At 44.9% G+C, this 16,122-nt stretch overlaps 1 protein-coding gene across 2 annotated transcripts in view; it reads left to right on the top strand.

Moving 5' to 3' along the window:
- The window catches only part of DPP8 (dipeptidyl peptidase 8), a 39,210-nt gene extending 28,186 nt beyond the window's left edge, over positions 1-11,024 (top strand). For both annotated transcript variants that reach the window (XM_034782887.1, XM_034782886.1), the window contains 7 exons: positions 500-635; positions 2,529-2,674; positions 3,541-3,687; positions 4,632-4,784; positions 7,740-7,882; positions 8,584-8,695; positions 9,607-11,024. In XM_034782887.1, coding sequence (XP_034638778.1) covers positions 500-635; positions 2,529-2,674; positions 3,541-3,687; positions 4,632-4,784; positions 7,740-7,882; positions 8,584-8,695; positions 9,607-9,729 — 960 coding nt within the window. In that variant the 3' untranslated portion in view covers positions 9,730-11,024. The remainder of the gene's footprint in view (positions 1-499; positions 636-2,528; positions 2,675-3,540; positions 3,688-4,631; positions 4,785-7,739; positions 7,883-8,583; positions 8,696-9,606) is intronic.
- Positions 11,025-16,122: the final 5,098 nt, after the last annotated feature.

Genomic DNA, 16,122 nt, shown 5'->3' with positions numbered 1-16,122 from the left:
CCCTGCGCCGCCGGAGCCCGGGAGGGGAAGTGCCCGGCCGGCGGCTGGGGTCCAGAGGCAAGGGGGCTGCCTGAAGCCCATAGCGCTTGGGCAGATCGGCTCTTAAACAGAGCCGAAGAGTCAGGGGAGGAGCAGAGCAGCCACGGGAGGGGAAGTGCCCGGCCGGCATTTTCCCAGACATGTTTGGCTTTTTGGCAGTTCCCCCCGGACGGGGGTTTGATTGCCGAAAAGCCGGACATGTCTGGGAAAAACCGGACGTATGGTAACCCTATCTTAAGGAGACACGATATATCGATTCCCGATAAATCGATCGCTACCCGCATATGCGGCGGGTAGTCTGGACGTACCCTAAGACTATCTCCTCTCTCACAAGAGCTGGAACTCCCAATTTTAATTTGATCCGAGCTTCTTCAGAGAGCTCTAAGTGCAAAAGCAAAGGAGCTTTGGGCTTGTGTTTCTTCACTGTGTTGTTCAAGAAAATATTGTCATCTCTGTGTAGGACTGTGACATGTTCATCAGTAAATTCAGTAACCAGAAGAACCCGCACTGTGTGTCACTGTACAGGCTGACTGCTTCTGAAGAGGATGTTGCTCACAGAACGAAGGAATTCTGGGCCACGATTCTAGATTCGGCAGGTAATAACTTTGGCTCTCCTTTACAGTTCTGCCTCAGATTCCCAATCAAAAGACTTCTAGCTACATGTTTATTGTAGTATCAGTACTCTGTGTTCCTCTTCATGGGCTAGATCCTGCTGCTCTTACTCGTGTGGGAATATGTGACGAGTAAGGATTGCTGGATCGGCCTTTGGTTTTGTGCTGACGTCTGGAAGGGGTAGCTGGCCACAGTATTCGAGTCTGTTACAAGTTTGAATGTATTGCTGGGCCTTATCAACAAAAAACTTGTCTTTTTGTAAGTGCTGTTCCAAACCATTTGAAGGGTACAGGGCTAATAGGACATGTACTTGGAAAACCCTTAGATTTGAAGGGGGTGTCCCCACCAGTTCTGTACCTTGTGGTGGCCAAAGGCTGCTTTTTATTTTGGAGCTTGTTGCAGATAATGATGTACAGAGTTAGCTCCTGGGCTGGTTAACAACCTTCATGGCCAAGTGGCATTTAGGCAATGAGTTAAAATCTGCTGTACATCTGGAGCCACGCTGAGGGACTAATGAAGTGAGTCGTCACATACACTGATGTGACAGAGCTGAATTTGGCTTGATGTGCTGTACTTTGGTCAGAAGATGATTTCTTTCATCGAGCTGCTGCTGCTGCTTCTCTACCAGCTGCCTGCGTGCAGGAGGGGGAGTCTCAGTTCTGACTCAGAAGCACAGATCATGCCTCCGACACGCCTCACCCCGAGTTCGTTAGCCAAGGTAACTGTAGGAAACTGCCCGGGGCAGAACAACAGCTACACTGTGCCATAGGGATCTGAATTAAAATGACTCGTTCATAGAGAACATGGGCTGAATGCATACTTCTTCTTTTTTTTTTTTTTTTTTTTTTTTTTTGTAACACAGGAAGTTTTCTCTGTTTCATAATCACTTAAATGTATTTTAGGAGCAGGTGATTCCAATAGTGCCCCACTCTCCCCTGCAGAAAAATTGTGCTTATTTTGTTTCTAGCTTGAAGATTATCAGCTCGATTAAGGGAGTCTTGTCCAGCTGCAGCTTCTCTGTTCTGGGACCTGAGCTAGCTAGCTCAAGTGGTGAGCACGTTCTGTGAGTGCAGCGTAGACCTCCACAAAGGGTGGAAGAGTTCACGTCTGGCCCTGCTGGGGTTGAAACCTTCCTAGAATGCATCTAGCACAGGATCCCTGACTCAGAACTTTTTCTGTGAATGAGACCCTTACTAGCTAGTAATGGGCCTAATGAAAACCCACAGATCCAAACATCCCTGAACTTTGGGAGGGTTTGGACCTGCGCTGGACCTACGTGGTGGAGACACTCCAGTGCTAAGGGTGCTGTAGACAAAATTAAACCCCTTCCCCTCCCTCCTGTAGTGCCAGCTTCCTCTCAGTGACTTTTTAACACAGTTCTTGGGAGATGGGGGATCTGGAAGAAACTGCATTAGAACTATGCCAGAAACACGTATGTACATGAGGAACAAAACTTTGATGGTGGACTCTTCAATCTAGCGGACAAAGGTGTAGCATGATCAAATGGCAGGGAATTGACACTAGACGAATTCAGAATAGAAATAAGGGGCAAATCTTTAACATTGAGGGTAATTAATCACCGGCACGATTTATCAAGGGTTGTGGTGAAGTCTTCATAACTGACAGCTTTTAAATCAAGATTAGATGTTTCTCTAAAAGATGTGCTGTAGTTCAAAAAAGAATTAATCCAGGGAAATCCTATGACCAGTGCTATACAGGAGGTCAGATTAGATGATCACAATGGTCCCTTCTGGCTGTGAGACACACAACAATCCTGCCTCATGCTGGCATCATCTGTAGTGTAGACAGGGCTGTGAGCTCCCGCTGTCCATCAGGTTCTTGTTAAAATGGGCCCATTTCTTCTTGCCTGCCTACAGGTCCTTTTCCCGACTATGTTCCCCCAGAAATCTTCTCCTTTGAGAGTTCCTCAGGCTTTACGCTGTATGGCATGATGTACAAACCTCACCACCTGCAACCTGGGAAGAAATACCCCACTGTCCTCTTCATATACGGAGGGCCTCAGGTGAGTGCAGTGTAATAGAGGCTAATAGAAATACCTGCTAATTTTTGTCTCTTGTACTTACTGTTCCTGAGATGGGATTGTGGCGGGGACTGACCATGAAACAGGCTTAAAGCATTTTCTGTAACTTCATTTTACTGGTGGGGGAGAAATGCACAGCATCTTCAAGGTAGTAAGGCTGGAGGGATAAATCTAATGTGGGACCGCAGCCCTGCAAAATCACCATGAGGATTTACCATCCCAGGCACAAAATGATTCACCTGGGTCCTGGAAAACCCAATATTTCATATACCTGGGAGCAGGGAAAAACTCTCCTCAGATGGGGGAGGGATAGCTCAGTGGTTTGAGCATTGGCCTGCTAAACCCAGGATTGTGAGTTCAATCCTTGAGGGGGCCACTCTGGATCTAGGGCAAATCAGTACTTGGTCCTGCTAGTGAAGGCAGGGGGCTGGACACGATGACCTTTCGGGGTCCCTTTCAGTTCTGAGATAGGTATATCTCCATATACGAGATGGATGAGTAGAATTTCGGAAGGCTGCCGTGCAGCAATGAACCTGATCTGTGACTCTCAAGGGGAAGATGGGGAGAACCGCTTGGCTCCTGCCCCTGCAAAGGAGACCTCAGTACCTCTACACATGTGCATAAAGAGGGATGCGAAGACAAGGGGCCTGGATTTGTTGCAGCCCCCACAATGAGGGGGTGAATTCTGTGTGTGGGTGACTTGAGCTGAGACACTGGGGATGGTACCAAACAATCCTGAATCGGATTAAGAGATGAGCAGTCAGTTCGGTAGTTTGTAGCCCCTGGCACTTATTTCCAGTGGTCTATCTGGTGTCGCTCGGTTAATATTTCCAGTTGTCTTTTTCCAGGTGCAGCTGGTGAACAATCGGTTTAAAGGAGTCAAGTATTTTCGCTTGAACACGCTGGCCTCACTGGGTTACGTAGTTGTTGTAATTGACAACAGGGGGTCCTGCCACCGAGGGCTTAAATTTGAAGGTGCCTTTAAATACAAAATGGTAAGTGTTGGGATGTATGCCAGTGTCCCCACGTGGTTCTGAGCAATGCAGCCTGCTCCTTGGCTTTCAGATGGGGCGCCGGGGGAGCGCGACTTGGTGCGTCATCCTACAGAAAAAGGCTAACACGCTAGCTGGTCTTAGTGCTCTGGCAGTGATTCCAGTGCTTCTTACACAAAACCGTAGAGTGTTCCACTCCGTGGGCTTGTGAGCGGGGTGGACACATCCAACCGGTATGGAACTGGGGAGGAAAACGGATAGCGAGAGAGGATATAAAATATAAGGCATATAACCGCATCTGCTTCAGGGTATAAGCCAACCTCTGACATGGGTGAGTTAGTCCCTAACTTTCCATTGTGGTCTTTCTGAACCCGCTGGCCCTGCAAAGGTGGGATACCTTCAGACAGACGATGGATCGCTCCATTATGGGGCTTGGTGATTCCTAGGGTCCTGTTTGTAGAGGAAACCTGCTCCGCCCCGAGCTCTGGAGGGGAAGGAAGTGCCATCTTTGTGTTGCTTTGCAGGGATGATGGGCACTTGTTTTGAGGGGGGCAGTTGTGCCAGTTTGATGCACAGAGCCAGAATCTGGCCCTAGATATTGTAGAGGAATTTGTCTCTTAGGTTAAGAAAATCCCCTTTCCCCAAACAAGAACACCACAGACCAGAACACCACACTTATGAACATTTCCCATGAGGAAGCTGAGCGGGGTGGAGGGAATGTGTCCTTACATGTACTTACTTACATGTCCTCTGGGGAAGGGGCAATCCTTTGGTTCCATGTTTGTACAGCACCTTGCCCAATGGGGGCCCATTCCTGGAATGGGGCTCCTAGGTGGTACTGCAACAGAAATCATTAATCATAATGGGCAAAGTTGATTGTTTTTTGGAAACTCTGAGAATCATACGTTTGTCAAGAACTAACAAAAAAAAAAATCTTTATCCAACAGGGTCAAATAGAAATTGACGACCAAGTGGAAGGGCTGCAGTATTTAGCATCCCAGTATGACTTCATTGATTTAGACCGAGTTGGCATTCATGGCTGGTCCTATGGAGGATACCTGTCTCTGATGGCATTAATGCAGAGGTCAGACCTCTTCAGGGTACGTTAATGTATCGTGGGCTTATCTCTGTGGCACAGGAAGGATGTTTCTTAATCAGATTATATCTCCATGTCCCATGTGTGTTTGTAGATACAAAGACTTTTGAACTGTAAACAGTGAGTGCTATGCGTGTGCAAAATAGTCTGGTTTTTATTTCACCTCAAGATACAAACAGTGGAGGGGCATAGGACGTAACAAAGTTACCGCAAAGTAAATTTCCATTTCCAAAGTACATTTCTACCTGGTATGGGCTTGAAAATATTTCAATTCAGGCTTTTGTACTTAGATATTTTTTTGAATGTAGACAATATTCACTATGTTATAAAATTATTGCTTTCAAATTCGAGGTACCATATATTTTTAAGCTGAGTTTCAGGATATATTACAGTAAACAGATAGGACTCTGTGTGTGACCTTGAATAAGTCATTTTGTTTTACCATCTGTAATATGGGAATGGTATGTTCCTATACTATAGCATATTGTGAATGTCAGTTAGCGATTGCAGAGCAGTTAGGCTTTGTTTGCTCAGAGATTTTGTCTCTGTTTATCTGTTGGTTGCAGCGTGATATTTTTTTTTAACAGTTATAGTTATACCAATGCATCTGCTAGTGTGGACTCAGTTATACTGGTATAGTCAATTATTCCCCTTCCAATACAGGATTAGCTATGCTAGTGTAAAGCACCTTTATACTGGTATAACTGTGTCCACACTAGTGATGTTATACACTTTATACTGGTATTGTTAAAGTGATGCTTCTGTGGGCACATCTACACTACCCGCCGGATTGGCAGATAGTGATCGATCTATCAGGGATCGATTTATCGTGTCTAGTGTAGACACGACAAAATCGATCCCTGATCACTCTGCCGTCAACTCCAGAACTCCCACCACGGCGAGAGGTGGAAGTGGAGTAGACGGGGGAGCGGCAGTGGTAGACTTGCTGCCGTCCTGACGGCCAGGTAAATCAACCCAAGATACGCCAACTTCAGCTACGCGATCTTAGGTCGACACCCTCCTCCCTCCCCCCAATATAGACCTAGCTTGTGTCTAGACAAGGCATTAGAGCAGGGGCGGGCAAACTTTTTGGCCTGAGGGCCACATCGGGTTTTGAAAATTGTATGGAGGGCCGGTTAGGGGAGGGGGTCATGGCCCGGCCCCCACCTCCTATCTGCCCCCCCTGGGACTCCTGCCCCATCCCCCCCCCATTCCCTGACGGGGCCCCCCTGGAACTCCTGCCCCATCTACACCCCCCACTCCCTGACCATCCCCGGACCCCCGTCACCCCCATCCAACCCCTCCTCTCATTCCTGACAGCCTCCCCGGGACTCCTGCCCCATCCAACCACCCTTCTCCCTGTCCCCTGACTGCCCTCCCTCCCCCTGCCGCCGCCCCATCCAACTTCCCCTCCTTCCTGACTGCCCCCCTGGGATCCCTGCCCCCCATTCAATCCCCGTGTTCCCCCCCCAACCGCACCGACCCCTATCCACACCTCTGTCCCCTGACCACCTCCTCGAACTCCCCTGCCCTCTATCCAACCCCCCTTGCTCCTTGCCCCCTTACCACACTGCCTGGAGCACCAGTGGCTGGCGGTGCTGTAGCTGCACCGCCCGGCTGGAGCCAGGCCATGCCGCCATCACCAGGCAGCACAGAGACCGGGTCAGGCCAGGCTCTGCAGCTGCGCTGCCCCAGCAGCTCACAGCCCCGCCACCCAGAGCATTGCGCCGGTGGCAGAGCGAGTGAGTTGAGGCTGTGGGGGAGGGAGAACAGCAGGGAAGGGGCCGGGGGCTAGCCTCCCAGGCCAGGAGCTCAGGGGCCAGGCAGGACAGTCCCGCAGACCGGATGTGGCACACGGACCGTAGTTTGCCCACCTCTGCATTAGAGGTTCTTAGACGAAAGGTGCTAAAGAAGTGCAAAATACAATTATAATTATTGATTTTCATCTCAGACTAACAGTATGCACTTTGTTCTTTGTGGCTCTTCTTGCTTCATTGCAATGTGTAAAGCAGGCCTGAAAGACTTTTAAAATATTTATTTTACCTTAAAAAATATTTGCAATGTCAAGTCTCTTTCCTGGTTTTGTTGGCGGTCTTCCCTGGAGCATACTGACATGTGGCGTGGTAGCTATCTCAGCCCTTAACTGAAGAGGCTGGGGTTGTCAAATCCTGGAGAGCTTTTTCTTCCAGGTATCTGTCAGGCATTTGCTGGACGGAGGTATTGCAGACAAAAACCAGACCTTTCACTGGTCTCAATGACAACCGCTTCCCCCTCACTCGGGTTTCACTTCTTCAGTGGAGTTCCTTGTTCATCCGAAGGGCCTTCAAGGATGAACAGGGTTTGAATTTCTAATGCAAGTCCTTTTCTACCCTGGGAGGGTTACGCTGGTATGGCCATTCCAGTATAGCTAATGCAGATTCAGTTATATAGGTATAAAAGTGCTTATCCTGGTACAGCTCATGCTGGTTTGGGGAGCTGGTATAAGCCCAGTGGTGAAAGATCAGTCCGCCTCTTCCCACAACCGACGTAGCTATGGCGGTAAAACTTGTATGTGTAGACCAAGCCAAAGAGAGGCTTTTGGTGCCAGAGCCTTTGCCAGTGTAAATGGTTGTAGAGCCATGGATTTCACTGGAGCCGTGGTGAGTTATACAAACGGGGTCCCTGGCCCTGTGTGCGTGAGGGGGAGGATGAGAAACGCTTCCCCCCCTTTGCAGGTTGTAAAAGGTGCTTTGTTGCTTTGTGTTGGGTAATTAAATTGCCATTGCTTTTTATTTTGATTGGTTACCTTATTGCCAATGCCTTTCAGAGCAGGCTTTATCATTGCATTGGTTTCTTTTCGGAGTTCACATAAATATCCGTGGGTGTTAAGTGCCTCCTTTGGGCGATCACAGTTGGACGTTGTCAGTAGCTGTCTGCCTGTATCCCTTTTTTATGCCGATGATCCTGTTGGAACTTCCAGGTTGCCATTGCTGGAGCACCAGTCACACTATGGCTATTCTATGACACAGGCTACACAGAGCGTTACATGGGACACCCTGATCACAACGAGCAGGGATATTATCTAGGATCAGTGGCCATGCAAGCGGAGAAGTTTCCTTCAGAGTAAGTTCAGTGCCCTCTCTCCCCGGCCCCCTGCCAGTGACATTCAAACCTACCCCCACGTTTTTATCTCCTAGTTCTTAGCAATTAAATGCTGAAACCATAAATGCCAGTATTAAAACACCACTTAATAAACTTGAATGAACATTTGCGTAATTACGGCCCTTCCAAGTAATCCCTGTTATACTGGCTGTAATTAAAGAATAAAGAAATGGCAGACAGAACTTCAATTATGTAATTAACTCCTTAGTCTGAGCTGCATTGAACTAGGCAAAAAGTTGTATTTGATAAAAATGCTTTATCCTAGAGGTAAGGGCATATCCCTATGTGTGTGTTTAGAATGCAAAGATATTGCTATGTCCTGCTAAAGAATTAGTGTCCAGTGGTGATCTGGGCACATATAAACCAATTTTAGCATCCCCTCTCAAAAATGTTTCTGGGGAGGTTAAAGTAGGTATGCAAATATAAGGCCCAGTCCTGATTTGTATATGCAAAAAACTCTCAGGGAAGGAAAGCCTGGCATTGGAAGCCAGTGGTATTCCTGCCTGAGAGCAGTCTGCAGGATTGGGCCATTTGTTTTGCAATGCTTAAACCAAAAGGAGTGTGTTTCTATGATTAATATTTTTGTAAAGGACTTGCACAGTTTGCAGAATGACTGGAAAATTCCAGGAAGTATCTAAATGTTTTTCTCCTGCCTTTCTCAGACCGCACCGTCTGTTGCTGCTGCATGGTTTCTTGGACGAGAATGTTCACTTTGCACACACAAGTATATTGCTGAGTTTTTTAGTGAGGGCTGGAAAACCATATGATTTACAGGTAAGTGGTTTCTAAACTGTCAGAATCTGGATATGAAAATGATACAGCTCTACTTGGGTTTGTGGTAGGGCTGAGGAAACCCACACTGGAACACACGGAGTGTATTTGATCTGTTGTGGATCATAAACATCTGATGACAAGACTGGGGGATTAAGAACCTACTCTAAAAACTGAATGTTTTTTCCACATCCAGCTCAAAATTAATATCCGGATGGGCAGTGAAGTGTGTTAACATTTGGTGTAGCCATTTGGACTCATTTGTGTTTACACTCGCTGGGGATTTGGAAGAGGAAGGAAGTAGTTGTAGGTTTCTTCCCACCAAGTTCTGTTCTAAAGATAAATAAGAATATTGTAAAAGGGAAACTTTTCCTTTTGAGTGCTGGGATTTTGGGGTTTCAATCCCTGCGCCAAGAAGAAAACATAGACGTTCCCTAACCATGCTGCTTGGGGTGGCAGGCCAGACACATACCCAGCATCGACCTGCTTCTAGCTCTTCCCTCTCTCCCCTTCACCCTGCCATCAAAGAGAAAGGGACAATTTTATTTGGTATTTTTTATTGCAACAAAAAATGTTCAAGTCACACATTGATCCAGCATTTTACTATAGAGACTAATGGTTTCCCTGCAAATGGGGTTCTCTAGATCCTGGGTTGCCTCCACCCTCCCTTTCTTTATTGCTACTTGGGAGAGGGGTGCTGAATCTCTCTCTCCTCCCTCCTTTCCCCCCTCCCTCCCCATTGTAACATGGAGGTCAGGATGTGGAAAGCGCCAAGAACCCCTGCTCTATATCAAACATTCTTCTCTAATCTCTCACACAGGTCCTTGCTCATCATTAACCCGTGTCAGGTAGCTGGTTTCAGAACTGCTGTTAGCCAGTGGTGTGTGTTCATGACTCTTTATTTTCTATTTTAGATTTACCCTCAGGAAAGACACAGCATAAGGGTCCCCGAGTCTGGAGAGCATTATGAACTCCATCTACTGCATTATCTGCAAGAGAATCTTGGCTCTCACATTGCTGCACTGAAGGCAATGTAATTGTGACCTCTGTGGAACTCTGATACACTGGCTGCTTAACCAAATGAGGAAATTGATCTTTAGAGAAAATCGAACAGAATGTTGCATTTTGGTGCCTGCCACATCTGCACACACGCACACACAGACACTTTTTTTTTTTTTTTTTTTTTTTTTAAGTAAACTAGGTGCCATACAAGGACACTACAGTACAATGACCTAATAATTTTTAAAATGGAAATAAAATCAAATGTCTGTGGCACGCAGCAGTACCATGCAGATTCTTTTGGAAGAAGCTGAAAATTCAGTAACACATTTCCACCACACCATATCTTCACCATTTGAAAACATTGAGCTGTGCAAGTCTAATTGGTGTATTTTTTTACAGTGTGTTTCTCAGTTTCTTACAACAAGGTAATATTGGATGATTCGCTCGCGTCATGGCAAAAATCTGTCTGGATGGTTACAACTTGGATAGCATTTAAAAATGTAATGTGAAATAGTTTATGCTTCGTGCAAGGGATATCTGGCTCATTAGGAATTAGCTGCATATTAGACACATTATATAACCAGATGTTGGAGATAATTGTTTTAAAAAAGAAACACTTTTAGCTGCCTCCTGAAGTTGATAATTTGGTTTTAACTAAGATCAGGCCAGTTTTTTCAGTGAGCTCATCTCTGTGCAGTACAAATCTTGCTGCTTTTTTCTTTTGTAGTGTGATAAACAGTTTGCACCTGATTTCACACAGGAAGGTGGAAAATGTATTTTACAATAACATGGGCAGAAGAGTTAGCCTTGTATGCTGAGAAGCAAACTAGTTTTAAGCCAAACAGCTGAAACTTTGTATATTTCTCATATTTTAAAAATACAACCTATTCCCATGGACTTTCACCCTATGTGCATTTTGAGGCTGTTTTCAAAATACTTTCCTATCTCAGCAGGTGGGTGTATAAATATTCCCCCACTAAGATTTTAAAATTCCAACACCCAAGTGCAAGTGTCCACTAGGGAGTTGGTAAGATGGGGGGCCTATCAACACTACATTGAAGCAATGCAAATTGTGTTTTACTAATTTTTTTTGTTGTCATTAGTCTAGCATTATTCTCAGATCAGTGTTGAGAAAGTTTGTTGTCCTAGTCACCCTGCTCCCCTATATATACATATACATACACAGACTCCATCACCCTTGAGTCGTCTCTAGCACTGCGGTGTAGCATGGTCCTATGCTGTCCTCCGAGAGAAACCCTTGTCTGTGTTGCTTAAGGTAATGCTGCTAGAAGCTAGCACCCTGCAATATTAAAATCACATTCAAGCACGATTTTCTTTGCTAGTGTGGTTTTAACTGTGATATGGACTTGGCTGAAAAACGTGACGTGTTTGAAAATACTTCTAACTTTCAAAATGTTATTTAAAATAGAACTCCATAGTCAAATTATTACTTTTAAACCAGAAAACTCTGCCTGGGGTTTCTGTGTTAGCGTCCCATCATTTTTAGGTACTTTCTTTTAAAAAACCAAGAACTTTTTCCCTTCTATTTTGATGCTACAGAGGGAGAAGCAGAGCAAGGTTCTCTTTTCAGCTTTTGAAATCTGGATGCCCTGTGGCTTGTGTTCCTACTTGAAATACCCCAAATATTGTAGCAATGTGCTTTAATAACTTTTGTAGGTATATGAATGATCGGCAGACCCTAGAACTCTAACATTTAAAACAATCGGCCCTGACCTTGGTGTTCGTGACAGTAGAATTAATTGGGAATAACTCCACTGGAATCAGTGGAATCACCTGGATATAAGAGCTGTGTAAGAGACAGCAGAATCTGGTCCATTGGCTTATGCTAAAGGTAGTCAAAGTAAACACACTTCCTGTAAGCATACACCTTCCCCCCCCCCCCCCCCATGCCCCGCACAATTATTCTGAATTGGACTGATGATATTTAAAGTCCTGTAATTTACACCATCAGCATATGGAAAATAGGTTTATAGGTTTTTATTTTGGGGAACTGGGGGAATGTAAGGAGCCCAATACCCACACTGTCTTCTCTGTACCAACAATAGCTAATTATTGTAACTGAAGTGAATTCCCTTCAGAAAAAGCGGGCGTTTTCAGCCATCCTATGGCATGTGCTGTAGTTAGTATTTACAGACAAGCTGGTACATTGATAAGCTTGAAGAATAACAATGTGCCAGTTAGTATAAAAAATACAAATTTGTTATTATGGTATCCCACCTGGTTCTTTACGTATTTATGCTGTAGTGTATATTTACATGTATGTATGGGCATGTCTACACAGCAAAAGAAACACTTGCTGCCCTGGGTTAACAGCCCAGCTGAACTGACTCAGGTTTGTACTGCAGGCTAACAATAGCAGTGCGGACATTCAGGCTTTGGACTCTGGGACTCGCACCGCAGGTTCTTTTGTTGCTTTGTAGATGTCCCCTGCATCGGTCCGTATATACGTATATGTATAAAATAACACGTGGATGGTATCCCATTTTCCAAGGTTGTTTATATTTTGTTCAATGTTAAATTAACTGGCGTTTGGGGGTGTATTTTTGTTCCTCCTCCAGAGATTCTCTCTTGAATATAAATGTATATGATTCTGAAGTAAAAGTCGATTCTTTTGTACAAAACGACCTCTATGGAACAGTGCTTACAGCAAAGGAGGCATTAAATGCGATTCTGGTAATCAAATCTAGATTTTGGTTTAGCACTGAACATAACATTGCTTACATGTAACTTTTTAATAATGCATTCGCTCTTTATTTTAAATATAGCTTATCTATATATCAGAAAACTATTAAAGAACCAAGTATGTACTCTGTTTTGCAACATAAATTATGTTTTCCTTTTCTACAAAAATAATTTCCTTTACAGCTCTCAGGCACTTTAAAACTCCATGTTTTCTTTCCTTGTGGAAATGCTGGAAGGATTTACTATCAGTATTTCAGAGTTCTGTACAAAGGGTGCTTGCCACATGTAACGGTAATGAAAGGTATATCCCATAGGGTCTGATCCAGCCCCCATTGAAGTTAATGACCAAATTCCTGTTGATTTAAAGGGGCACGATCAAGTCTACAGGGAATGAGCACTGCCTTGTGAAATACCAAGTGTGAGGCCATCAGTAACTCTTAAAATTGGAAATGCTGCTCACTAGATAAGAATATGATATCCTGCTTGGTCTCGGTGGGACAAGCCACAGCTAAGTTCAGCAGTTCTGCACCGATTGCCAACTGTAAGCCAGTCTTTCTATGCTACGGTATCAGTCCGGAGTACTGTGTATGATGGCAGTGTTACTGCAGTACCAGTCCGGAGTACTGTGTATGATGGCAGTGTTACTGCAGTACCAGTCCGGAGTACTGTGTATGATGGCAGTGTTACTGCAGTACCAGTCTGGAGTACTGTGTATGATGGCAGTGTTACTGCAGTATCCGTCCGGAGTACTGTGTATGATGGCAGTGTTACTGCAGCATTTTGGATCCTTGGAATTGCCTAAATCCAAGTCCAAAATCTCTGGATTGGGGAGATGGCATTTTCACCCAAGAGGAGTTGCCCATGATATTTTACATTTGGATTTATTTTAAATTGTTTTTGTTTGTGGACTTACTTCAAAAATGGCCAAGTTGTAATGTTACTTTAAATTTTAAGCAGGGCTAGTGAACTCCCTAGGCAGGAAGTCTGAGAACAGAATATTCCAGGGAGGAGACATCACCACCTTGCTCCACGAAATAAATCCCTAGCTGGGGATAAGAAAACGCCCGGCTGGCCCAGGTCAGCTGACTCAGGTTCACGGGGCTTGGGCTCCGTGGCTGAAAAATTGCTGTGTAGATGTCGAGGGTCCCAGAGCTTGCGCTCCAGCCTGAGCCCAAACATCGACAGAGATTTTTAGCACTGCGAGCCTGACCCAACTGAGCCCCCAGTTTTTTATCCCTGTGTAGATCTACCTCCTGAGTTCAGCGGGGTTACTCCCAGCAATAACCACTACACCTAGTGGTATAGGATAGCAAGAGTGGGCCCTAAGTGTTGAATGTAAATCTCTTTCCTACGGTTGCAGGTATCTTTGCATCTTACCACCCAATCCTGTGACTAATGAAATTACGCATTTAACTTTTGCTGAAAAACAATAGAGCATTTATGAAAGGCTGGGATTTGAAGACTGAGGGACTAGTTGTGTTGAGTAGGGATGCCAGTAAACAGATCTTTTCTGTCTGTTTTCATTGTTTGGAATAGTGTTCGGTTTGCTTCAGTGGGGACAGATTCCATTACTTAAGGAAATCTTCCTTTTAATAAAGAATAGGGCGGAAGGCAGGGAACATTTTAGATTGGGGCAAGTAATCTGCATTTTTTCCACATTTCCAAATATATCATTTGTATTAATATTACTCATTACCTAGAATGACTTCATTTTTATAAACTCCGTTTACTATCCAATATTAATTAAACAATTCTGATCAGCATGTGAAGCTTTGAAAATAAATTACCTTAATTATACTAAAATGGAAAATGTATTCCCTGCTAATGGGGGCATTTGGGAATAGTGTTAGCAAAGACTTTCCGGATGGGCTTGACATGTTGAAGGTTTAACTCTTTAGAACTGTGTATGTGTGGTGTGTTGCATCTAGCAAAGAATCCAGCTGTGACGTTAACTGACAAAATAGGGTCCTGAGACTTAACCTGTCAGAGTAAAACAATTGATCGTGTTTCTTGCTGATCTGTGTGTTCCATGTGGAGAGCAGTATGTTTTGCTGCTAGCATGACACTGAATATTGAGACGGCAATAACAAGGTGGGGGAAAATCAGCCAGATTAGAATACTGCCTTGAATTGCCTGTTTACTTGAGTTACCAGACCCCTGTCAATACAAGTACTGTATCCTCCGGGGTGCTTTGGGCTGCCTTCTGAAAGGACAGGTCTTTTTGTGGTTTTTACTTTGATGTTCTGCACAGTAGAAGTTCAGGTGTTTAATTTTAGAACATGAAGTGCCTGCTGTTTAAGTGTTGACTTGTATTAACAAAATTGCATGTCTCACACCCAGTAGGTTTATGGGTTTCCCTCCATTTCTAGCTACATGGCTTTTAATCATGTCAAGTGGAAACATTAATTTTGCCGCGTTTTATTACAAATCCTTTTTGTTGCAATAAAGATGCTGCTAAATAAATTGAACTAAATGTTTTTCTATTTTAACTGTCTCTTTTCTTGATTTAGTGGTGTTTATTTAAGAGTATAATTAAGTCCCCACACTCCGATTCCACCCTGGAGAGTGGCAGTGATGTAAAGTGTGTGAGTGTATTAAATTCTAGTGATTTTCTTATCTTCATCTGTGACTAAGTAAATCAATGTGAATAGGAGGATTGGCACGTGCTTGGATTAACTACAAAGTGTTTTCTGTTGGAACAAAAAGGGAATGAACTCAGCTCGCCTGTGCCGATAGATTCTGTGCAGTTAACAGCCCTGGCTAGCCACCAGTTGGTGCTGCAGCACAGGGTGAGCTGCGTCATTAGGCATGTTACACACATTGGGCCAGATCCACCGCTGTTGTCAACTGGCGCAGTTCCATTGCTGATTTACATCAGCTCAAGATCTGGCCCAATAAGGGAACTGAAAGCCAACAGAGACTTGCTGGAGCCTGATTCTGGTCTTGCATGCATAACCGTATGTGACTGCATCCTGCAGAATCTGATCTGCAGGCGTGACAGCCAATGATTGTAATTTGCGTGCCTAGTACACTAAGCAGCTGCATGTCTGGGGTTTGAATTTGGTGACAGATCTTGTAGGGCACAGAAGGTAGCAATGGGAAAAGACATGCTGCACGTTGCAAGTGGGTGACTTGAGGGGACGCCTCTGTTCTTGCACTGACACTACACTTGGGCTTAGCCAAAATAGGTCAAGCTCTCTGGGGTCTTCCCTTGATGTCTGGGGATTTTGGTAGTTTCTTATTAAGGCTCAAGAGTGAAATGTGTAATTACCTGGGCAGCAAGAGGAGAACGTTCCCTTCGCTAGGAAAGGCTCCCCCCCGTTTAGCTTTTTGGAGCCTCAGCCGCCCAAAAATGCACTGCCCCACAGAACCTCCTGTAGCATTTGTGGGCTGCCTGGTCTTGGGGGTTAACTTTTTCCCTTGCCTCTGCACAGTCACAGTGTTTATCTGTAGGGGAAAGGAAGGAAATGCATTGACTAAGCTTGGAACCCTCCCCAACATGTCAATACGATCACTGGCTGGGGATCAGAGAGAGAGGAGCAAATATAGGCCCTCTTCAGAACTCCTTTCAACACTTGAAATCCTGGAAACAACTGTGCAGAATCTTTCAGTGCTCCTGATGGTCAGGGGAGGTCTACTTGCACCAATCTCAGGCTTTGGGGGGTGGGAGGGACACGAGGACACAGCCAATTAACCCTCTCCACATTTCTGCTTTACAGCTCTGT

Source organism: Trachemys scripta, chromosome 10 (assembly GCF_013100865.1).
Source record: "Trachemys scripta elegans isolate TJP31775 chromosome 10, CAS_Tse_1.0, whole genome shotgun sequence".
In the NCBI taxonomy this organism is placed as follows: Eukaryota; Metazoa; Chordata; order Testudines; family Emydidae; genus Trachemys; species Trachemys scripta.
The sequence above is the reverse complement of the archived record's forward strand: the minus strand, read 5'-3'. Positions and strand labels throughout refer to the sequence as shown.